Source organism: Scyliorhinus torazame, unplaced genomic scaffold (genome assembly GCF_047496885.1).
Source record: "Scyliorhinus torazame isolate Kashiwa2021f unplaced genomic scaffold, sScyTor2.1 scaffold_107, whole genome shotgun sequence".
NCBI lineage: Eukaryota > Metazoa > Chordata > Chondrichthyes > Carcharhiniformes > Scyliorhinidae > Scyliorhinus > Scyliorhinus torazame.
This window is the reverse complement of record NW_027307834.1, coordinates 100,244-125,682: the sequence shown is the minus strand read 5'-3', so window position 1 is coordinate 125,682 and position 25,439 is coordinate 100,244. Positions and strand designations below refer to the sequence as shown.

Here is a 25,439-nt window from a genome sequence, read left to right as displayed (position 1 = left end):
CAAAATTACTGAAGAGAGCTTCCCCCGTTTTGTGGCTGCCAGTAAGCAAGCAACATGACCACATGAAGAGCAGAAAAGGGATCTTTTTGGACTAAGGAAGAGAGGGCCAGAGACACAAATCGGCCACGACCTCACAACTGAATCTGCTGGAGAGAGCTTTGCAGGAGTGTTCACAACTGGACAAAGCAGTGCTGATGTGAGCTCTAGGACTTCTGATGAACAACCCATACAGAAATGTAACATTGAATGACAAAGTGAGATTGTGAGGACCAAACAGGCTCATCTGGCGCATTAAAGGCAAGCGAAAATGGTGGGTCGTGGAGTTTGGTTGGTGTGCGTTGCGAAGTTCGGACGGCGTGGGTTGCAAAGTTCAGACGGCATGGGTTGTGAAGTTCAGACGGCGTGGGTTGCGAAGTTCGGATGGCGTGGGTTGCGAAGTTCGGACGGAGTGGATTGCGAAGTTTGGACGGTGTGGGTTGCGATGTTCGGACAGTGTGGGCTGCGAAGTTTGGACGGCGTGGGTTGAGAAGTTTGGACGGCGTGGGTTGAGAAGTTTGGACGGCGTGGCTTGCGAAGTTTGGACGGCGTGGCTTGCGAAGTTTGGACGGCGTGGCTTGCGAAGTTTGGACGGCGTGGCTTGCGAAGTTTGGACGGCGTGGCTTGCGAAGTTTGGACGGCGTGGCTTGCGAAGTTTGGACGGCGTGGCTTGCGAAGTTTGGACGGCCGGTTGGTAAAAATGGGTCCCCGGAAAAAACATTTCAAAAATATCGCGTCTGCCCGGTCAAAAACAACCACCAAACTATTTTAATCCCATTTATCAGCACTTGGTCCATAGGTTTGCATGCCTTGGCATCACAAGTGCACACCTAAATACTTGTTAAATGATATGAGATTACTGCCTCCGCCACCCTTTCAGGTAGCGAGCTCCAGACTCCCACCACCCTCTGGGTGAAAAATACATTCCACGCAACCCCTCTAAACCTCCTGCCCCGTACCTTAAATCTATGCCTCTCTCCACCAAGGAATAACGTTTTTTCCGTCTACTTTATCTATGCCCGTCATATTTCATACATCTCAATCATATCCCCCTCAGTCTATCCGATCTCTCTTCATAACTAACACTCTCCAGCCGAGGCAACATCCTGGTAAATCTCCTCTGCACCCTATCAGTGCTATCACATTCGTCCTATGGTTCCAGAACTCCACACAATACTCTAGCTGTGGCCTAACCAATGTTTTATACAGTTCGAGAACAAACTCCCTGTTGTTAAACTCTATGCCTCGGCTAAGAAAGGCAAGTATACCTTGTGCCTTCTGAACCACTTTCCTTCCCTGCTACCTGAAGGGACCAGTGCACATGCACACCAAGGTCCCTCTGATCCTCAGTGCTTTCCAGGGTCCTGCCGTTCATCATGCCTTCTTTGTGCTGCCCAAGTGCATCACCTCATAGATCATAGAATCACTACAGTGCAGAAGTAGGCCAATTGGCCATTGAGTCTGCACCAACCCTCTGAAATAACACCCCACCTGGGCTCATACCCCCACCATATCCCCATAATCCAATAACCCCACGTAACCTTTTGGATACTAAGGAGCAAATTAGCATGGCCAATCCACTTAACCTGCACATCTTTGGACTATGATGAAACCGGAACACCTGCAGACTCCACGCAGACAGTTACTGTAATAACCTGCAGAGGACTCATCCAGCTGGGGATGATTGTTCCCTGTGCTCAATTGGACTGAATTTGATGTGTTATGTACTCTGGGATAACTCAGGCTGCAACTGGATGCAGCTTTAACCAAAAGACACTCCAGACCTTGAAGTTAGTTCAATCTGATTTATTGAACCAGTAGCACAGTTAGTACAGTTGTCTGTGAGTTTGACTCTCTGCTAACCTAAATGTGGTTAATCTGTCTGACTGAACCAGACTAGCTCTTAGCCACGTGCTGGAGGTGTGATACTGTACATACACCCTGACTCACTCTGTAGATGTACATCAGTGGAAAGAGGCAGAGTTTGAGTGCCTCGTGCCTTTTATAGTGAGATACCACCCCTGAGTGTCCTGCCTGCTCATTGGTCATGTCCTGTTCTCTGTGTTCATTAGCTGCCTGTCTGTATATCATTATCTGCATGTCTGCATATCATGACAAATTAACACTAGCACAAAAGGCTGGCAGCTGTAGAACCAGCTAAAAAGGGACGAGGACCCGGTGAAAGGTAACCGGGCCCTGTGTTTGTATGTAAATGAAATAAAGGACTTTTAAGAAGCTCGCTGGACTCCCCCTGGCTTTATCACATTGGCGACGATGATGAATTGGAGCTATCGGCGTGCTGCTTTTTCGGCTGAGCTACCTTCCTGGAATTTTTATTTTTACATGTGGACTACGGTACAGAGTTTTTTTTTTTCCCGAACCTGTAATGTCATGGAAGACGAGTGCCGGGTCGAGTTTTTGCTGCCGGCTTGTGAAGTGTGTCCGCTGGGAGTAATCTAGAGTCTGACGTGTCCCGTAGTACCGGATGCGGTATCTTCTGAGCGACTTCTGGTGTGGGTTGTGTCGCGTTTCGTCCATCTCTGTCTGCTGTTGTTTCCTGATGCTGGCAGAGTAGTCCACTGGGGAGTCTGTTCTCGAGTTGCCGCCGTCCTTCTAAAACGTCATTCTGATCGTGAGTGTAGTGTTGTGATTGGAAGACTTTTCTGCGGCTGCTCGGACTGTGGGATTTGCAACAGTGATGTTTTGCTTGCGAGCTGACAGTTATTGTACGACTGCAGGTTTTGTGCCTAGAGACTGGGGTGGGGTTACGGGGGTAGGGTGGATGTGTGAACTTAGGTAAGGTGCTCTTTCCAAGGGTCGGTGCAGACCCGATGGGCCGAATGGCCTCCTGCACTGTAAATTCTATGACTCTGTTGGTGTTAAATTGACTGGGCATTTCATACGTGACTTCTGTGGCAGCTTGCACAGAGCCCTGCTGTTTTTTTTGTTTGCGCTGTGGGTTTATTTGCCTGTGTAGAGGTACTGTATGAATGTCAGGGCGACAGCTCCCTGGGAATTTTGATAGGTGCTTTAATTTCAGGTAAACTTTAGAGTCCCTGTTTCTTAAAGTCAAGGGGCGTTTGGGAGTTATGGGACCTTGTCTGATGTCCCCCCCCCCGCCTCCCCCCACCCGTTCCCTCTATGGCTGGAAGGCATGTCACGCCGATTGGGCCTTGGGTTGATGGGTCCGATGCTGTGGCGCACGCCGTCATTGGGTTAGAACATAGAACATTACAGCGCAGTACAGGCCCTTCAGCCCTCGATGTTGCGCCGACCTTTGACACCATTCTAAAGCCCATCTACACTATTCCTTATCATCCATATGTTTATCCAATGACCATTTAAATGCCCTTAATGTTGGCGAGTCCACTACTGTTACAGGCAGGGCATTCCATGCCCTTACTACTCTCTGAGTAAAGAACCTACCTCTGACACCTGTCCTATATCTATCACCCCTCAATTTAAAGCTATGTCCCCTCGTGTTTGACATCACCATCCGAGGAAAAAGGCTCTCACTGTCCACCCTATCTAATCCTCTGATCATCTTGTATGCCTCAATTAAGTCACCTCTTAACCTTCTTCTTTCTAAAGAAAATAATCTCAAGTCCCTCAGCCTTCCCTCATAAGATCTTCCATCCAGACCAGGCAACATCCTGGTAAATCTCCTCTGCACCGTTTCCAATGCTTCCACATCCTTCCTATAATGCGGCGACCAGAACTGCACACAATACTCCAAATGCGGCTGCACCAGAGTTTTGTACAGCTGCAACATGACCTCATGGCTCCGAAACTCAATCCCTCTACCAATAAAAGCAAACCCCTGTATGCCTTCTTAACAACCCTCTCAACCTGGGTGGCAACTTTCAGGGATCTATGTACATGGACACCAAGATCTTTCTGCTCATCCACACTACCAAGAATCTTACCATTAGCCCAGTACTCTGTCTTCCTGTTGTTCCTTCCAAAATGAATTACCTCACATTTTTCTGCATTAAACTCCATTTGCCACCTCTCAGCGCAGCTCTGCAGCTTATCTATGTCCCTCTGTAACGTATTACATCCTTCCGCACTGTCCACAACTCCACCGACTTTAGTGTCATCGGCAAATTTACTCACCCATCCTTCTACGCCATCCTCCAGGTCATTTATAAAAATGACAAACAGCAGTGGCCCCAAAACAGATCCTTGTGGTACACCACTAGTAACTGGACTCCAGGCTGAATATTTCCCATCAACCACCACCCTTTGCCTTCTTCCAGCTAGCCAATTTCTGATCCAAACTGCTAAATCACCCTGAATCCCATGCCTCTGTATTTTCTTCAATAGCCTACCGTGGGGAACCTTATCAAACGCTTTACTGAAATCCATATACACCACATCAACTGCTTTACCCTTGTCCACCTGTTTGGTCACCTTCTCAAAGAACTCAATAAGGTTTGTGAGGCACGACCTACCCTTCACAAAACCGTGTAGACTATCTCTAATTAAATTATTCCTTTCCAGATGATTGTACATCCTATCTCTTATCAACCTTTCCAAGACTTTGCCCACAACACATGTAAGGCTCACTGGTCTATAGTTACCGGGGTTGTCTCTACTCCCCTTCTTGAACAAGGGGGTAACATTTGCTATCCTCCAGTCTTCTAGCACTATTCCTGTAGACAATGATGACATAAAGATCAAAGCCAAAGGCTCAGCAATCTCCTCCCTAGCTTCCCATATAATCCTAGGATAAATCCCATCCGGCCCAGGGGACTTATCTATTTTCACACTTTCCAGAATTGCTAACACCTCCTCCTTAAGAACTTCAAGCCCTTCTAGTCTAGTAGCCTGTATCTCAGTATTCTCCTCGACAACATTGTCTTTTTCCTGTGTGAATACTGACAAAAATATTCATTTAGCACCTCCCCTACCTCCTCGTACTCCAAGCACAACTTCCCGCTACTGTCCTTGACTGGCCCTAGTCATTCTTTTATTCCTGACATATCTATAAAAAGCTTTAGGGTTATCCTTGATCCTACCTGCCAAAAACTTCTCATGTCCCCTCCTGGCTCTTCTTAGCTCTCTCTTTAGGTCCTTCCTAGCTAACTTGTAACTCTCGAGTGCCCTAACTGAACCTTCACGTCTCATCTTTACATAAGCCTCCTTCTTCCTCTTAACACGTGATTCAACTACTCTAGTAAACCATGGTTCCCTCGCTCGACCACGACCACCCTGCCTGACAGGGACATACTTATCAAGGACACGCAGTAGCTGTTCCTTGAACCAGCTCCACATTTCAATTTTGCTCATCCCCTGCAGTTTCCCTCCCCATCCTATACATCTGAAATCTTGCCTTATCGCATCATAATTGCCTTTCCCCCAGCTATAACTCTTGCCCTGCGGTTTTTACCTATCCTTTTCCATCGCTAAAGTAAACGTAATCGAATTGTGGTCACGATCACCAAAGTGCTCACCTACCTCCAAATCTAACACCTGTCCAGGTTCATTTCCCAGTACCAAATCCAATATGGGCTCGCCTCTCGTTGGCCTATCTACATACTGTGTCAGGAAACCCTCCTGCACACATTGGATAAAAAAGGACCCCTCTAACGTGCTCCAACTGTAGCGTTTCCAGTCAATATTTGGAAAGTTGAAGTCCCCCATAACAACTACCCTGTTACTTTCGCTCCTATCCAGAATCATCTTTGCAATCCTTTCCTCTACATCTCTGGAACTTTTCGGAGGCCTATAGAAAACTCCCAGCAGGGTGACCTCTCCTTTCCTGTTTCTGACCTCAGCCCATACCACCTCAGTAGACGAGTCCTCATCGAACGTCCTTTCTGCCACCGTAATGCTGTCCTTGACTAACAATGCCACCCCTCCCCCTTAAGGATCCCGAAATCACGATCCGAGACATCGCGGACCCTGGCACCTGGGAGGCAACACACCAACCGCGGGTCTCTCTCGTTCGCACAGAATCTCCTATCTATCCCTCTAACTATAGAGTCACCAATGACTAATGCTCTACTCCTCTCCCCCCTTCCCTTCTGAGCAACAGGGACAGTCTCTAGGCCTGTACCCCATGGCTTACCCCTGGTAAGTCATCCCCCCCAACAGTATCCAAAGATAGTATACTTGTTATTCAGGGGAATGATCACATGGGATCCCTGTACTGACTGTTCCCTCCCAGCTCCTCTCACCGTCACCCATCTGTCTTTATTCTTTGGAGTAACTACATCCCTAAAGCTTCTATCTATGACTATCTCTGCCTCCCGAATGATCCGAAGTTCATCCAACTCCAGCTCCAGTTCCCTAACATGGTTTCTGAGGAGCTGGTGTTGGGTGCACTTCCCACATATGTAATCAGCAGGGACACTAATGGTGTCCCTCACCTCAAACATTCTGCAGGAGGAACATTGCACTGCCTTCCCTGCCATTCCCTCTAGATAAAACAAGAAGAAAGAAGAAAAAAAGAAAAGAAAAGAAGAGCTTACCTTATATTCACTAAACCCCTTAGGTTAGAGGAGGTGGAACACGACAAGTGTAGTGTCTCGGGTTTAGCAACCGCCCAACTTATATACAGAACCTACCTGATTCCCATGCTGCACTCCGGCTCCCTCTCTCTCTCCCGCTCCTGGAAATGAAGGCCGCTGTAACCTGGGGGTACGTTTCAACACTTACCTGATTCCCAAGCTGCACACCGGCTCCTTCTCTCTCTCCCGCTTCCGGAAATGAAGGCTGCTGGAACCTGGGGGTATGTTTAAACACTTACCTGATTCACAAGCTGCACATCGGCTCCCACTCTCTCTCCCGCTCCCGGAAATGAAGGCCGCTGGAACCTGGGGGTAAGTTTAAACACTTACCTGCTTCACAAGCTGCACTCCGGCTCCCTCTCTCTCTCCCGCTCCCGGAAATGAAGGCCGCTGGAACCTGGCGGTATGTTTAAACATTTACCAGCCTCCCAAGCTGCACTCCGGCTCCCTCTCTCTCTCCCGCTCCGGAAATGAAGGCCGCTGTAACCTGGGGGTACGTTTCAACACTTACCTGATTCCCAAGCTGCACACCGGCTCCTTCTCTCTCTCCCGCTTCCGGAAATGAAGGCTGCTGGAACCTGGGGGTATGTTTAAACACTTACCTGATTCACAAGCTGCACATCGGCTCCCACTCTCTCTCCCGCTCCCGGAAATGAAGGCCGCTGGAACCTGGGGGTAAGTTTAAACACTTACCTGCTTCACAAGCTGCACTCCGGCTCCCTCTCTCTCTCCCGCTCCCAGAAATGAAGGCCGCTGGAACCTGGCGGTATGTTTAAACATTTACCAGCCTCCCAAGCTGCACTCCGGCTCCCTCTCTCTCTCCCGCTCCGGAAATGAAGGCCGCTGGAACCTGGGGGTAAGTTTAAACACTTACCTGCCTCCCAAGCTGCACTCTGGCTCCCTCTCTCTCTCCCGCTCCCAGGTTCGGCTGTTGGCATCTTTGTCCCCTGTGTGACTAGTGAGTGTGTCGGGCTGGACGTAATGCTTGGTGGAGTACCCGTTGGCCTGTCCTGCTTCCCCATTCGGTGGTGCCTTAACTGAACCATCCGAACCAATCTGGTTTTTTTGGTGGGAGTTTGTTGTCTGGCCACTGTGGGGTTTGCACCCGTTTGGTCCTCTCCTATCTTCTCCTCCTTGTTATGGGCCAGGGTTTAGAGAACCCCAAAGTGTATCATGGAGTTCACCTGACTCACAACTTTTAATAGATTGTGGTATTGGGAGCATACTACAGGTGTCGTACAGCAGATATGGAAAAGTATTTTTAAAAGCAAAACAATGTTTATTCTCTGAACTCAAATTAACCTTTTTAAAACATACAGTGAACATCTTAGCAACCATCAATTCAAATACAACCCCCAAAGAATACAACACTAAGTAATCCTTAATAACTTCCCAAACAACATCCAGAAGACCAAAGAAACCCCTTTTAAGAGATGCACATTAGGTTTACATTCACTACTGAGAACATTTATAATTCTGAATTCACCAAATGATCAAGAGATAATCTTTTGATGGCAGAGAGAACAGCAGTGCACCTGCTTGGTCTGGCTTCAGCTCCAACACTGAAAACGAAACTAAAACACACCCGACAGCAAACATCCTAAAACAAAAGTAAAAAGCTGACAGACAGCGCAGCTCCACCCACACTCTGACATCCCTGCAGTAATATGAGCAGCCAAACATTTCTTAAAGCGACATTCTCATGACATCCTCAATCGTCGTCCTAACGAGGGGTTTCGGACTTTTGTGGGGGAGGGACGTAATAACCTGCACAGGACTTATCCAGCTGAGGATGATTGTTCCTGTGTTCAATTGGGCTTAGTTAATCCAGCACTAGCATAAAAGGCTGGCAGCTGTAGAGCCAGCTGTAGTGCCTCCGCTTTATCACAGTTACCCAAGGCTGCAATTGAACCCACTGCCCCACGTGTCGCCCCGCAACCTATCCGGATTGAATTCCATTTGCCACTGATCAGCCCATCTGACCAGCCCATCTATATTTTCCTGCAATCTGAGGCTATCCTCCTCACTATTTATCACCCAACCAATTTTCGTATCATCTGCGAACTTACTGATCAACCCTCCTACATTCGTATCTAAATCATTTATATGAACTACAAACAGCAATGGCCCCAACTGTGTCCACTGGACATAGGCGTCTAATCAGATAACACCCTTCGACCATCATTCTCGGCCAATTCTGGGTCCGATATGTCGAACGTCCTTGGATCTCATTGGCTTTTACCTTCGCTATCAATCTCCTATATGGGACCTTATCAAAAGCCTTGTTGAAGTCCAACAAGTGGACTACGTCAAATGCAGTTCCCTCATCTGCATACCTGGTCACCTCTTTTTGAAAAATTCAATCAAGTTGGTCAGACATGACCTTCCTTTAACAAAACTATGCTGACTGTTGATTAATCCCTGCCTCTCTTAAATGCAGATTAATTCTGTCTCTCAGAATTGCTTCCAAAAGTTTTCCCACCCAAAAAATGATTTTTTTTTGTTTAGATTGACTGGCCTATAATTTCCTGGTTCATCCCTTCCTCCTTCTTGAATAATGGTACCACATTGGCTATCCTCCAGTCCTCCCAACATCTCTCCTGTGGCCAGAGAGGAATTGAAAATTATTGCCAGCGTCCCTGCTATTTCCTCCCTTGCCTCACTCAACAGCCTGGGATACATTTCATCTGGCCTTGGAGATTTTTAAGCCTGCCAGACCACTCCGAACTGTCTGTTAATTTCTTTAATTTTATGACAGTCCTTCCCTGACTTCTACACCCACTCTGTCCTCTCCCTCTGTCCACTCTGAACATTGACACATTTAGAACCTACCCATATCCTCCAGCTCCACTCACAAATTAGCACTGTGGTCCTTAATGGACCTCCTCTTTCTTTAGCTATCTTTTTATCCATAATGTACCTGTAAAACAATCTAGGATTTATTTTATTTTACCTGTCAGTAACCTTTCATGTTCCCTTTTTGCTGTCCTAATTTCCTTTTTTAAGTTCTCTCTTGCGCATGCTATATGTCTCCCAGGCTTCTGCTATTTTGAGCCCTCGATATAAGTTGAGGCCTCAGGAGGCACTGGGGACCTCCGGCTAAGCAAAACTTGCCTTCAGGCTATTAAAAGGCGAAAAGACGACATCTGCCCTCGTCCCTGTCTGCAGCACCAGCAAGTCTGATACTTCAAAAAATGGCCACCAATGGGCACAGCTCCAACTGAACACCCAAAGTAGCTGGCATTGTATCAGAAAGGGAGACCAGAAACTAACAAGCTTGGCACAAGACCAAAACATGTGCGTATGATTCGCCAGCCACCAAGATCGCCTCTCACACCTATCATCCACACCTGGAAAGAACCCACTCATACGCACCCTAGTCAGGTGTGCCCTGTACACCACCTTGTACTTGTTCAGACTTAACCTCGCACATGAAAATGTAAAGTTGACTCTAAAGAACATAGAACATAGAACAATACAGCGCAGTACAGGCCCTTCGGCCCACGATGTTTCACCAAAACAAAAGCCATCTAACCTACACTATGCCATTATCATCCATATGTTTATCCAATAAACTTTTAAATGCCCTCAATGTTGGCGAGTTCACTACTGTAGCAGGTAGGGCATTCCACGGCCTCACTACTCTTTGCGTAAAGAACCTACCTCTGACCTCTGTCCTATATCTATTACCCCTCAGTTTAAAGTTATGTCCCCTCGTGCCAGCCATATCCATCCGCGGGAGAAGGCTCTCACTGTCCACCCCATCCAACCCCCTGATCATTTTGTATGCCTCTATTAAGTCTCCTCTTAACCTTCTTCTCTCCAACGAAAACAACCTCAAGTCCATCAGCCTTTCCTCATAAGATTTTCCCTCCATACCAGGCAACATCCTGGTAAATCTCCTCTGCACCCGCTCCAAAGCCTCCACGTCCTTCCTATAATGCGGTGACCAGAACTGTACGCAATACTCCAAATGCGGCCGTACCAGAGTTCTGTACAGCTGCAACATGACCTCCCGACTCCGGAACTCAATCCCTCTACCAATAAAGGCCAACACTCCATAGGCCTTCTTCACAACCCTATCAACCTGGGTGGCAGCTTTCAGGGATCTATGTACATGGACACCTAGATCCCTCTGCTCATCCACACTTTCAAGAACTTTACCATTAGCCAAATATTCCACATTCCTGTTATTCCTTCCAAAGTGAATCACCTCACACTTCTCTACATTAAACTCCATTTGCCACCTCTCAGCCCAGCTCTGCAGCTTATCTATATCCCTCTGTAACCTGCTACATCCTTCCACACTATCGACAACACCACCGACTTTAGTATCGTCTGCAAATTTACTCACCCACCCTTCTGCGCCTTCCTCTAGGTCATTGATAAAAATGACAAACAGCAACGGCCCCAGAACAGATCCTTGTGGTACTCCACTTGTGACTGTACTCCATTCTGAACATTTCCCATCAACCACCACCCTCTGTCTTCTTTCAGCTACCCAATTTCTGATCCACATCTCTAAATCACCCTCAATCCCCAGCCTCCGTATTTTTTGCAATAGCCTACCGTGGGGAGCCTTATCAAACGCTTCACTGAAATCCATATACACCACATCAACTGCTCTACCCTCGTCTACCTGTTCAGTCACCTTCTCAAAGAACTCAATAAGGTTTGTGAGGCATGACCTACCCTTCACAAAGCCATGCTGACTATCCCTGATCATATTATTCCTCTCTAGATGATTATAAATCTTGTCTCTTATAATCCCCTCCAAGACTTTACCCACTACAGACGTGAGGCTCACCGGTCTATGGTTGCCGGGGTTGTCTCTGCTCCCCTTTTTGAACAAAGGGACCACATTTGCTGTCCTCCAGTCCTCTGGCACTATTCCTGTAGCCAATGATGACATAAAAATCAAAGCCAAAGGTCCAGCAATCTCTTCCCTGGCCTCCCAGAGAATCCTAGGATAAATCCCATCAGGTCCCGGGGACTTATCTATTTTCAGCCTGTCCAGAATTGCCAACACCTCTTCCCTACGTACCTCAATGCCATCTATTCTATTAGCCTGGGGCTCAGCATTCTCCTCCACAACATTATATTTTTCCTGAGTGAATATTGACGAAAAATATTCATTTAGTATCTCGCCTATCTCTTCAGACTCCACACACAATTTCCCATCCCTGTCCTTGACTGGTCCTACTCTTTCCCTAGTCATTCGCTTATTCCTGACATACCTATAGAAAGCTCACTCCACACACAACGCCCCCCCCTCCCCTGTCCCCTCGCCCCCTCAAGACCAAACCCAGCTCACTTCCTGCTTCCTCTTTACTTCCTCCAACGATGTCTGCTCTGTTGCCAACGTCTACCCATAGATACCAAAATCTTACCCCCTCCCAACTCGGCAAAGGACAGGACCTTGCCCACAGGTGAAGGCGACGGTATCAGGGGAAATGAGAAAGCTCCTTGCGTAAAAAGCAACGCATCTGAATGTACCTGAGTACATTTCCATTCGGAAGCTGAACTTCTCCAGCAACTTATTTAGACCGGCGAACCTATCTTCCAAACACATATATCTTAACCTCTCCAAGCTCTCTCTCTCCCATGCCCTAAATAATGAATCTAAGCCAGAGAGCACAAACCTATGGGGCTTGATTCTCCGTTTCTTTTTTTTATTTTAGAAAATATTTTATTGAGGCATTTGTAATTTAAACATTTCAAACAAAGAGATCCAACACACACAAAAACCCCACAATAACATACCCAACCCCGCCCCCAAGAATAAACCGTAACTACTATGCATTGATTTCCTACCCTTATTATTCGTCACTTCCATGCCTCCACACCTCTCCCCGCCTTTTCCTTGAAGAAGTCGATGAACGGCTGCCACTTCTGAGCGAACCCCTGTAGTGAACCCCTCAAGGCGAACTTAATTTTCTCATCTTGACAAACACATGGATGGGATGGATATAGAGGGATACAGCACAAGGAAGTGCTGAGGGTTTTGGCAAAGGTTGGTATCATGACTGGTACATGATGAAGGACCTGTTCTTGTGCTGTATTGTTGTTTGTTCTTAAAGACGTTCATGGTGCATACCCCCGTGTCCAATCAGGTCCAACAGGCTACATGGTGGCCCCAGCTGGCACTGCGGATACTGCCCCCGCATGCCCTCCCTCCGTCAGTCTGAGATCTTTGCCCCTTGACCGGCACTATTCTGTTCCTGGAGCCAATCACTGATGCCAGGGGTACCGTCACCTGGTGCTGTCCTCGGCAGGGTTATACACCGTGGCACCCGTAGGGGCTACTGTGGGTGTTCCCTGGGTGGGCCGCCGGCGGTTGGCACCAGGAGGGTATGGCAGGGGTGGGGGAGTGGGGGGGAGGGGAGGGCGCGTGCACCCTGTGGCCAGTGTCACTCTGCAGAACCAGGGGCCAAGGTGGGCCGTCAGTGGTGGGTGTGCGCAGCAACATGATCGCGGCAATGCCGTTCAGTGTCAAGGCAACAACCCAGTCCCAAGTGGGGGTCACCCGGGCTGCTTGGCCTGTTCCACTGTAAACCCCCCTCCCCCGGCCCTTGCAGCCCCCCCCCCCTCCCCCCCCCCCCCCAGCCAGCCTGGCCAGTGTAATGCTCGGTCACCCACAGCCGCTCCTCTCTGTGCCCTACCGCCTCTCTCTCACACTCATCAGTCATGACACCGGTTTCACGATTTTTAAAAGCAGAAGTGAACCACACCATCGGGAACGCGGCCCATTGGAGGAGTAGAATCGCGGAGAATACCGGGTCGGGCCCTAATGATGTGCAAACGGTGTTTTCTTTACGTGCGTTCCGGTACGTATTGATGCCGCTGTCGAGGTGACAGAGAATTGTGATTTAGCGTCAAACCGGCGCCCGCCACTATTTTGCCGTCGGCAATGATTTTTCGCCCAATCACTTTTCGCGATTTTGCCGTTACCCAATGGAGAATCCTGCCCAAGGTGCGGAAAAAGTGCTCCCAACAAGGTCTTGGTGTTTGATCCCTTTTACCTATTTTGGGACCAAACCCAATGAGTTGAGTAGGTGAACTCTTCCAGACCAGGGTATGTCAACATTTCCACAAAGAAGATCAGTATTTAAAAGGCTCAGGAAGGAAGCCCGTCTATGGGAGGTGAACATCGAACATAGAACATACAGTGCAGAAGGAGGCCATTCGGCCCATCGTGTCTGCACCGACCCACTTAAGCCCTCACTTCCACCCTAACCCAGTAACCCCTCCTAACCTTTTGGACACTGAGGGCAATTTTAGCATGGCCAATCCACCTAACTTGCACGTCTTTGGACTGTGGGAGAAAACTGGAGCACCCGGAAGAAACCCACGCAGACACATTGTCATGTGATACCACCTTTAAGAAATGGGTGTTTAAGAAATGTACCTTTAAGAAATGGGTGTTTATCAGTGATGCCAGAGTGTGGGTGGAGCTCGGCTGTCTGTCAGATTTTTACTTTTGTTTTAGGCTGTTTGCTGCAGGGTGTGTTTTTGTTTCGTTTTCAGAGCTGGATAGCTGTAGTCACAGCCAGAAGAGGTATTAGTCTCTCTCTCTCTGTAATCTAAAGACTGTAAATTGATCCTTTGGTGATTTAAAACTAATAACTGCTCTCAGTAGTGACTTTAACCTGATGTGCTTCTGTTTAAAGGTTTTTTAAAAAGTCTTATGGATGTTAAAAGGATAGCTTAAGGATTACTTAGTGTTGTATTCTTTGGGGGTTGTATTAGAATTAATGGTTGCTAAGATGTTCACTGTATGTTTTAAAAAGGTTAATTTGAGTTCATAGAATAAACATTGCTTTGCTTTAAAAAATACTTTTCCATTTCTGCTGTACCACACCTGTAGAGTGGGCCGTGTGCTCCCCATACCACAATCTATTAAAAATTGTGGATCAGGTGAAATCCATGATGATACACTTTGGGGGTCTCTAAACCCTGGCCCATAACAACGGGGGGAACGTGCACAATCCGCATAGACAGTGACCGAGCGGGGAATTGAACCTAGGACACTGGCGCTGTGAAGCCACAGTGTTCTCCACTTGTGCTCCCGTGCCCATTACATTGGACAGGTTGGAAGTGGTAATGGCGCAGGAGCTTGAAAAGTTCGGCAAACAAATGGTCAGATAGTTCGAGCGGCAGGGCCAGGAAATGAAGGAATCTTTTAAAGTCCGTATTAAAGAGGCTATGGGCCCGATCCGTGAACAGTTGGTGCAAACTTTGATCATAGTGAAGGCACAAGGTCTAAAAGGGATGGAGAAGGCCTTATTGAGGCACAGGTTGCTGATGGTGATGGAAACCAGAAAGGACTGAGACCTAAAGTGGAGGGCCTCGAGAATAGTTCACGGTGGTTTAATCTCTAGTTGGTGGGGCTGCCAGAGCGAGTGGAGGGCCCAAAGTCTACAAAGCAAAACCAAGTAGAATAGCAGCGCACGCCTCCCGATGCAGTCCATGATGGTTTTGAGCAGGGAACCTTCAAACCGCTGTCAACTGCCCCAACAGCCCTGGACACATCCATACCCACCGTCACAGGTTCCGAAGTCAAATCGGCCTTTTGAAAGTGAACCCTCGGACGGGTCCCTGGTTGTGTACTCAGATCCTGCACGGATTAGCAGGCAGATGTGTTTGTGAACATCTAAACACCGCTTCCTACTCCGCTCCGAGGTTCCCACCTGCTTCGAGAAGACCAGCATCATACCAGTGCCAAAGAAGAACCAGGTAACGTGCCTCAATGACTACAGTCCAGTGGCCCTGACATCAATCGTAATAAAGTGCTTCGAGAGGTTGGCCATGAAGCACATCAACTCCATACTCCCAGGATGCCTTCATCCACTGCAATTCGCATACTGCCGCAACCGGTCCACAGCAGACACCATCTCCCTGGCCCTACACTCATCCCTGGGGCACCTTGACAACAAGGACTCCTACATTAAACTCCTATTTATTGACTAAAGCACCGCCTTCAACACCATAATCCCAGCCAAGCTCATATCAAAAGCTCCAAAACCTAGGACTTGGCTCCTCACCCTGCAACTGGATCCTCAACTTTCTGACCCACAGACCACAATCAGTAAGGATAAACAACAACACCTCCTCTACGATAGTCCTCAATACTGGGGCCCCGCAAGGCTGTGTACTTAGCCCCTACTATACTCCCTATACACACACGACTGCATGGCAAAATTTGGCTCCAACACCATTTACAAGTTTGCTGACGACAACCGCAGTGGGTCGCATCTTGCTGCGATGAGTCAGAATACAGGAGGGAGATAGAGAACATAGTGGCATGGTGTGTAACGACAACAATCTATCCCTCAATGCCAGCAAAACTAAAGAGCTGGTCATTGACTTCAGGAAGCAAAGTACTGTACACACTCCTGTACTGTACTTTCTCAGGAAATTCAACATGTCCACATTGACTCTTACCAATTTTTACAGATGCACCATAGAAACCATCCTATCTGGCTGCATCACAGCCTGGTATGGCAACTGCTAGGTCCAAGACCATAATAAACTACAGAGAGTCATGAACCCCATGTACGGAATGATCTGTCTAAACTGTGCGCAGAACAATACTTTTCAGTCCGCAGCCGCCAAGCTGGGTTCCCGACCGCTGAGAGCTCACGTCCCCCCTGCGGTTTGGAAGTCGGCCCATCGTGGTCAGAGCATCAGAAAAGGGCATTCAGGTAATGCCCTGAGGCCATCCCAACGGCATGCGCCGTGCTCTTTGATGATGCTTGGGTTGCATCTAAACTGGAGGGGCACCGATATCCTAGATGGGAGGTTTGCAAGAGTCACTCGGGAGGATTTAAACCAGTTTGGCAGGGGGGTGGGAACCAGAGCATTAGCTTCGAAGGTGTAATCATAATAATAATGTTGATTGTCACAAGTAGGCTTGTGTAAGTAGGAAATAGAGAACCAAAATAAGAACAACATCACCCTCAGGCAGAGCAAAAAGGTGGCAAGTGTGAGAAAGGAGGTGGTCAATGCAGGACTGAGGGTGCAGTACCTAAATGCGTGCAGTGTACGGAACAAGGTAACTGAGCTTGTTACGCACATTGAAATTGGCCGGTACGATGTTGTGGGCATCACAGAGACGTGGCTGCAAGGGGATCAGGGCTGGGATCTAAATATCAAAGGATATATGTCCTGTCGAAAGGACAGGCAGATGGGCAAAGGGATTGCATTGTTAGTAAGGAATGAAGTTAAATCGATAGCAAGGAGCAATATAGAATCAGAAAGCATAGAATCTCTAGAGTTGAGGAATCGCTAAGGTAAAAATACCCTGATGGGAGTTATGTACAGGCAGTAGTCAGAAAGTGCAGCAGAAAATAAATCAGGAGATAGAGAAAGCATGTAAAAAAGGCAGCACACTATCCAGATCACACTATTTACTTCCAAACAGCAGACAGCTGTTCGGAGGGGGTGTTATGTCGATCGCCAGGTACCAAAATTCCATGCAACATTTTTACTGGTTGCTAACAACCATTTAAATTTTTATCAGCCCTTTAATGATAAACTTGGCATCTTGCACAAAACCAGTGTTTCAACTCAAAATATCTTCTTGGTTACCTCAGAGAAACTGCTGAAAATTAATCCCAATGTCGCCAAACAATGTCGCCAAACAAAAGTGTTAATGTCTATGTTACGCATTGTAATGTTTCCACCTCTATGCATATTAAATGCAAACAGGATTGCTCTTTTTACACTAATTCTTGAATAATGCTATCAGATGGGTTTAATCTGCAGAATTGTTTCAATAAGTGGAAATTGTACAGATGTAAACCTTCCACAGTCTTCATACCCAGTTTTTTCTTTCAGATCTAAGTTTCCAAGCAGCGTCTCGCATTGTCTCCACTTCTGTTCATGATGCTTTGAAGTCAATGCGAGAACTGAGTCAGAATTTCCCAACGAAAGCCAGGTAAGGAAATGAGTATTATTTGCACAGACCACCCTAAAAATATGATGTGTTAATGCTTTTAAGAGAAGAAAAGCCTTGTGGAATATATATTCATCCACAATTCTACATAACCAATCAATGATGACATTTCTGTCAATAGAAACTTTTAATATTAGTATCTTGTTTCCAGCACACAGTATGACACAAATAGTAGCTAAACATGGTCAGTTAGCTGCATCTCAGCACTCCTGGGGAAATAATTAATGATTTGAAGGATCACAGAAGAATTGTCAAGAAAAGCACACCACCATGCTCTAGTTGGTCATTTTAGGTTTTCACATTCCCTCCTTTGGGCATATATTTATGACAACACTATTCTGGTATCATTCTTTTCAATTCAGTCAGGCATGGGTCTTCTAGGGGTATTTCAGCAGTTTGGGCAATTATGGTGGACAGGGGATCTATGCTCTTGGTTGCCATGCGGCAACAACTTTTTATGGCAATTCCAAGGGAGCAGGTGCAAACGCATAGCCCCACTATTAGGATAATGCCTTGCAATGTGGGCTTGCTCAGGCCTCCTAACAAATCTTCCAGCCAATTGTCCCAACCTCCCTGTGGAGACCCATCATGTACTTTGGCTGCCTCTTTTCTGATGTGGGCAGCTGGGATTGTAATGTTTTCTGAGGCATCTGGTATATAGGTGCAGCACTCTGACACTATTAGGGCACAAGTTCCTCCTTTTTCTGCTGGCAGGAAATCTAAGGCCATCCTATTTTGTAGGGCTATCGTTTCTGTGGCAACCATTTTGGCCGTGATTTCATCCAATACCCCTGCAGTGTTATTTTCTATCATCTCTAAAGCTGCTGCCAAGTTTATTGATCTCCAGGCTAGTTTTCCTGCTCCATACGGTGGGAACAAAATGGCAAAAAAACGCTCTGTTTCTGTGATAGCTCTCCTGCCTCGGGAATGCGCAAGCTTTCTTGGAAGTGAGGGTGAGTGGTAGATAGTGGTAGATACCGCGAATCCTCGATAACATGATCCTGACCAGTCGATAGGCAACCAAGGGTAGGACTTGTACCCGCAAATAAAGTATGTCCCATTATCTGACGTATAGTGGGTTATCCCTTCTACTTCTAGGCTAACAACAAAGTTACCTTTCCATTTCATGTTCTTGAGTCCTCTAAGGAGTGAGGAGTAGGATTCCTGGGAGATTTTGAAAGAGCGTGTGCAGGAGCTATTACCTACTTCTCCCCCACCAGTCAGACTCCTGTATAGGCATATGCTGCCCTTGGGGGCCCCTTGCCCAGTGATATTAGTGAGGAGGAGGAGTACGGGCGGCCTATGGGATGTGTTGTACTTGGGCTGATACCAGACTGGAAAGGCTGCCATCGAGTACCCTGCAGACATCCAGGTCATCAAGTCCCCTTCACTGTCAGAACTGTAGCTCTCCCTGTTTGTGGAGGCCCCTTCCCTTGACCCCTTTCTGCGGGAGCCGTTTTGGAATTGGTACCACTCCATAGTTTGTGAGATGTTTAAAGGGATAGGTCTTAATGGTATTTCCCCTTTACTGTTTATGGGCACATGAGTATAGGCCCAAAAGTTTGATAGGTTGGCTCCCCTTGCGTATACGTATGACATGTAAAGGAAAGTGTTCATATGTGTCCAGTAATTGTCCCAGTCAGCCCCATTAGGCAGAAAATTGCCAGTATTGTCAATCCTGTCCCTCAGTTTCTGGGTCGGGGCTGTTCATTTTGCAGTGCGGTGTATCCATGTCGGTCGCTCCTTAACCTTAACTGCGGTGTTGGTCATCAGTAGAATCTGGAATGGACCCTCAAACCTTGGGTGTAGGTTGGTCTTCCTCTTGAAAGCCTTTATGTTTATGGAGTCTCCTGGTTCGAAGCTATGGCACTTTCCCTCTGCTGGATCCACCTAGGCTTCCTTAACCTTCGAATGAAATTTAGAAATGCTTTTTGTAGGGCAATACAGTAGTTCAGCATACTTTTGTCCATCTTGTGAATGTCCATTTGCTTCGCCGTGCACGGTGCTGAGATCTCCCCATAACAATCTCATGGGGCGATAGTCCTGTTGCCCTGTTGGTTGCTGATCTTATCACCATTAGTGCCAAAGGTTCAACCCATTTTAGTGCAGTTCCATCGCACAGTTTTGCGAGCTTATTTTTTAAAACTCCATTGTATCGTTCCACCAGTCCGGCTGACTGTGGATGGTAGCTGCAGTGAAAGTGCTGGTTAATCTGTAGAGGTTTACACATCTCTCGTATAATAGTTCCTGTAAAATGTAACCCATTGTCACTTGATAGCTGTACAGGGATGCCAAATCACGGCATAATTTCTTTTAACAGAAGCTTATCAACCATAGTTGCATCATTGTGTTTACATAGAAAAGCTTCTATCCGCCGAGAGAATACATCTATAATTACTAAAACATATTTAATACCCATTCATGGGGTTAGTTCAATAAAATCCATTTGTAAATATCCAAAAGGTCCTGTTGGGTTTGGTTGGGAGGCAGACTGTACTTTTTCAGTTTTTCCCGGATTTATGGTTTGGCAAGTGACACATTGTTCATAATTTGTTTTGCAATTGCCGAAATACCTGGTGCATACCATCTTTTTGCAATATAGTCTGCTATTCCCCCCTTTGCCCGCATGTGTGAATGTATGAACACATCGGCCAATGCATGGGAGTAAAGATTTGGGTGCCACCATACGGCCGTCATGGTGAACCCATATTCCTTCAGGGGTCTTTGTACATTGGTTTTTTACCCAGATTGTAACCTTGTCAGGATTTGCCTGGGCCTGGAAGGTCACTACATCATCAATTGTAGCTGGTGAATCAACAGGCTTGGTATCTCTTGAAACATAGGCAGTTATTTGCGCACAAGTAACAGATAGTGCTGCCCATTTTGCAGCTTTATCTGCCCTCCTCAATGCCTATTGAAATTTCGTCTTTATATCCTGTGTGAGCCTGACATTTTAAAATTGTCAATTGTTTTGGGGTCTGAATTGCCAGTAAAAGATTGTCTACTAATTCTGCACTTTTAATAGTTGAGCCTGACGATGTTAAGAATCCCCTGAATTTCTAAATCTGTCCATAATCATGGGCCACTCCAAAAGCATACCTTGAATCCGTATAAATATTTACAGTCTTGTCAGTGGCTAATATACAGGCTCGTATAAGAGCAAACAATTCAGCTTGTTGTGCTGAAACATTACCTGGAAGGGTGGCTGCCTCTATGGTTTCATGGGGTGACACAGTAGCATAGCCAGCGCAGCATTTTCCTTTTTTGATTTCTAAGCGCTGATCCATCTACAAAATATATTAAATCTGGGTTGGTCAGTGGTACATCCCCGAGGTCTGCGCATGGCTTAGGTTACGAGGTGGGTAACCGTCTCACAACAGTGAGGTGTGCCGCCTTCAGTGTTAGGTAGCAGCGTAGCAGGATTGAGGGTTGTACATCGCTTTATAGTTAAATTAGAGTTTGTCAAAAGTTCTACTTCGTACCTAATTGTCTGTGCCAGAAGTCAGGTGCTGGGTTGCGCATTTAGTGAGGAGAATTTCGACTGAGTGGGGCAGATGTAGAGTGGTCTGGTGATTCAGGGCGATCATCTGGGCTTGTTATACTGCATAGTATGCAGCGGTGAGGGCTGGCAAGCAGCACGGCAGGCCTCTTGCCAGTGGGTCTAATTGAGTGCTAAAATAAGCGATTGGTCTCTGTTTGCCTCCGTGATCCTCTCCTCGACTTCCTTTGGTTAAATCTCCCTCGACCCCTTTGTGGTTGGTGGTGTGGGTATTGAGGAAACTGGCCGCATTTTCCCGTTTCCACATCCAAAAGTCCAATGGTTTGTTTAACCAGGACTGTATTCTTATTCCTAGACTCCCTACTCCTTTATTCTAAGTCTCAGAGCATGGAAACTACTTCAGTTAGGAATTCTTGCCTCCAGCGCAGGCAGATTAATTTAAGGGCAGATCCTAAATCATGTCGCAGACCATTGACAATGGCACTAATAGACGATGGCCCTTCTGATGCAGGTTTAGTAAACTCAGAGTATTGTTCCATGGGTCCCTCTATCCTTTGGGCATAATCCTGGACATTTTCGTCTTTTCTCTGTGTGGTTCCATTATTTTGGACCAATTTGTCTTTTTGGGGAAGGTTTCGTGGAGGCCCTTATAGCAATCTGTCCAAATGTTAACAGATGGCCTCGTGGTTGGTCCTGCATTTGGGCTCTCTCGATGGGTTTTAAAATCTTGGAATTTGATTTCAAAATTTTTGAAGCAGCTTTTTAGCCAAGCCTGAATGAGTATTTCTCCATCTAAAATGCTGGATTCAAGGCAGAGAACAATGGTTTTAAGTTGGTCTAGTGTTTTTTCCAATTCAGCCTCAGGGTTTCCCATTTCTTCAACCAGAAGCCTTAACTCTGCATTTGTCCATGGTCTTTGTGCGGGCATTGGTCGGCCATCTGGGCCACCGGGAAAATATCGTAAGGGCATTTGCAGTCCATACTATGTACCCAACCTCGTGGTGCCTGATGGTAGTGGTTCCTGCCTGCCTTCTGCTCCGTTTGGCGCACTTGTTAGTAAGCCAACATTGTCTGATGGGGGAGGGGGTGGCGGCGGGAACACTGGGAGGCTTTCCTCAACTACGGAGTTTGGGGGTGGCAGTGGCAGCCGGAACGGCAAGTATGGTGGTGGGACTTCTCACCACATTTGCTGCATTTCTTGCTCATCACTACTTGACTATTGTGGCGCAATGGCTTGGCACAGTGGCTCGGCGCTGAGCCATCTGTCCTGGAAATTTGTGTACCTTTTTGTCCTTATTCGGGGTTACCTTATAGCTAGCTTCTGCACTCATTTCTCTGCATCTTTCTGCCTCTCTCTTCCAATCCCCAAACGCTGACCAATTTACCTTTTTGTTTCCTTTAAGCCCTGTGTCTCTACCCATTAGGCATTCTTCCAGGCATGAAATTCTTTCAAAGTTAATTGACTCATCCAGCAGAGGGCAGTAGAGCGGAGCTGCTGATTGGCTGATGCGGGGACAATTTGCATCAGTGCATTGCGGTCACTGCATCCAGAAAGTGTACCTGAGGAAGACAGCCTAGGTGTTCAAGTGAAGGCAAGCATCCAGCAGAGGGCAGTAGAGCGGAGCTGCTAATTGGCTGTTGCGGGGAAAGTTTGCATCAGTGCATTCTGGTCACTGCATCCAGAAAGTGTACCTGAGGAAGACGTGTTCAAGTGAAGGCAAGCATCCAGCAGAGGGCAGTAGAACGGTTGCATTGCGGTCACCGTAGCTTGAAGGTGGTTTGTGGAGGAGCTGTTGTCAAGTGACAGTTAAACCCAAAACACTTCTTCAGTGTTTCCCTCCCTACCTCCTGCTCTAACCAACAAAAAAAGACAATCACTGTAAGGATCCCAGCCGAGTAAAGATCAAGAGGGAGACTCGAGGGCAGGTAGAAGTAGAAAGAAGTTGAACCGTGATGTCACAGCCTGCAGGTAAGTGATTGGCTAGTGAATGGTAGGTAGTTTTTCTTTTCCCTGAGGTGTTATCGTGCGGGGCGCAGTGGTTGCTGAGTGAGTGCTTGCTGAGTAGGGGAGTAAATTTTTTAAAAAACTTACTGTTGGGAGTTTCCAGCTGAATCCGGTCGGAGTGAGGACAGAGTGACTGCTGGGTAAGGAGTAAAGATTTAAATTGTTTGCGCAGGCCCATAACAGCTGATTGCTGTTCTCGTGTGGGGCGCAGTGGTTGCTGGTTAAGTGTTTTATTTTTACCGGTATTTAAGTTGGGCAGTTTCTAAACCCTAGACACTACTCTTGTCGTGTCCCCCACCCTTCCACCTCCTTTAACCTAAGGGGTAGAGTGAATAACAGGTAAGCTCTTTCTTTCTTTTTCTTTTTTTATCTAGAGGGGATGGCAGGGAAGGCAGTGCAATGTTCCTCCTGCAGAATGTTTGAGGTGAGGGACGCCGTCAGTGTCCCTGCTGATTTCACCTGTGGGAAGTGCACCCATCTCCAGCTCCTCAGAAACCGCGTTAGGGAACTGGAGCTGGATGAACTTCGGATCATTCGTGAGGCAGAGGTGGTCATAGATAGTAGCTTCAGGGATGTAGTTACTCCGAAGAATCAAGATAGATGGGTGACGGTAAGAGGGGCTGGGAGGAAGCAGTTAGTGCAGGGGTCCTTTGTGGTCGTTCCCCCCAGCAACAAGTATACCGTTTTGGATACTGTTGAGGGGGACGACCTACCAGGGGTAAGCCACGGTGAACGGATCTCCAGCACTGAGTCCATCCCTGTGGCTCAGAAGGGAAGGAGGGAGAGCAGGAGAGCAATAGTTATTGGGGACTCGATAGTTAGAGGGACAGATAGACGGTTCTGTGGCAGCGAACGAGACTCACGGATGGTATGTTGCCTCCCGGGTGCCAGGGTCCGTGACGTCTCGGACCGTGTTTTCAGAATCCTTAAAGGGGAGGGGAAGCAGTCACAAGTTGTGGTACACATCGGTACCAACGACATAGGTACGAGAAGGGACGGGGATTTAAAACAGGAATTTAGGGGGCTAGGGTGGAAGCTGAGAGCCAGGACAAACCATGTTGTCATCTCTGGTTTGTTGCCAGTGCTAGTCAGGTGAGGAACAGGGAGAGAGTGCACATAAACACGTGGCTGCAGGGATGGTGTAGGAGGGAGGGTTTCAGGTACGTGGATAATTGGAGCACATTCTGGGGAAGGTGGGACCTGTACAGACAGGACGGTTTGCACATGAACCAGAGGGGCACCAATATCCTGGGAGGGAAATTTGCTTTGGCTCTTTTGGGGGGTTTAAACTAATTTGTCAGGGGGCTTTGAAAACGATCTGTGTTCCAGAAGCCAGTGTTGAGAGTAGTGAGGTACTGAGGAGGGTATCAAGGTCGCACGAGTGTACCGGCAGACAGAAAGGTGGGTTGAAGTGTGTCTACTTCAATGCAAGGAGCATCCGGAATAAGGTAGGTGAACTTGGAGTGTGGATTGGTACTTGGGACTACGATCTTGTGGCCATTACGGAGACATGGTTAGAACAGGGACAGGAATGGTTGTTGGAAGCTCCAGGGTATAGATGTTTCAGTAAGAGTAGGGAAGGTGGTAAAAGAGGTGGAGGAGTAGCATTGTTAATCAAGGATAGTTTAACGACTGCAGAAAGGCAGTTTGAAGGGGATCTGCATACTGAAGTACTATGGGCCGAAGTTAGAAATAGGAAAGGAGCGGTCACATTGTTAGGAGTTTTCTATAGGCCCCCAAATAGTAATAGAGATGTGGAGGAAGAAATTGCAAAACAGATTATGGATAGGTGTAGAGGTTTCAGAGTAGTTGTCATGGGTGACTTTAACTTTCCAAATATAGATTGGAACCTCTATAGGTCGAACAGTTCGGATGGGGCAGTTTTTGTACAATGTGTGCAAGAGGGTTTCCTGACATAATATGTGGATAGGCTGACAAAAGGGGGGGGCCACATTGGATTTGGTACTGGGTAATGAACCGGGCCAAGTGTTAGATTTGTTTGTGGGAGAGCACTTTGGAGATAGTGATCACAATTCGGTGTTTTTCACTATTGCAATGGAGAGGGATAGGGCCATACGGCAGGGAAAGGTTTATAAGTGGGGGAGGGGTAATTATTATGCGATTAGGGAGCATAAGATGGGAACAGAAACTGTCAGGGAAATGCACAAATGAAAAGTGGAGCTTGTTCAAGGAATACTGCGTGTCCTTGATAGGCATGTCCCTGTCAGGCAGGGAGGAAAAGGCCGTGTGAGGGAACCATGGTTCGCAAATGAGGTTGAATGTCTTGTCAAGAGGAAAAAGGAAGAGTATGTATGGATGCGAAAACAAGGTTCAGTGGGGTCGCTTGAGGGATACAAGGTAGCAAGGAATGAGCTGAAAAAGGGCTTAGGAGAGCTAGGAGGTGGCATGAGAAGTCCTTGCGGGTCG

At 47.2% G+C, this 25,439-nt stretch overlaps 1 protein-coding gene across 2 annotated transcripts in view; it reads left to right on the top strand.

Moving 5' to 3' along the window:
• Positions 1 to 25,439, top strand: part of LOC140405583 (UDP-glucose:glycoprotein glucosyltransferase 2-like) — a 401,405-nt gene that overhangs the window by 306,952 nt on the left and 69,014 nt on the right. For both annotated transcript variants that reach the window (XM_072494138.1, XM_072494139.1), the window contains exon 10: positions 17,391 to 17,490. In XM_072494138.1, the coding sequence (XP_072350239.1) occupies positions 17,391 to 17,490 (100 nt within the window). The remainder of the gene's footprint in view (positions 1 to 17,390; positions 17,491 to 25,439) is intronic.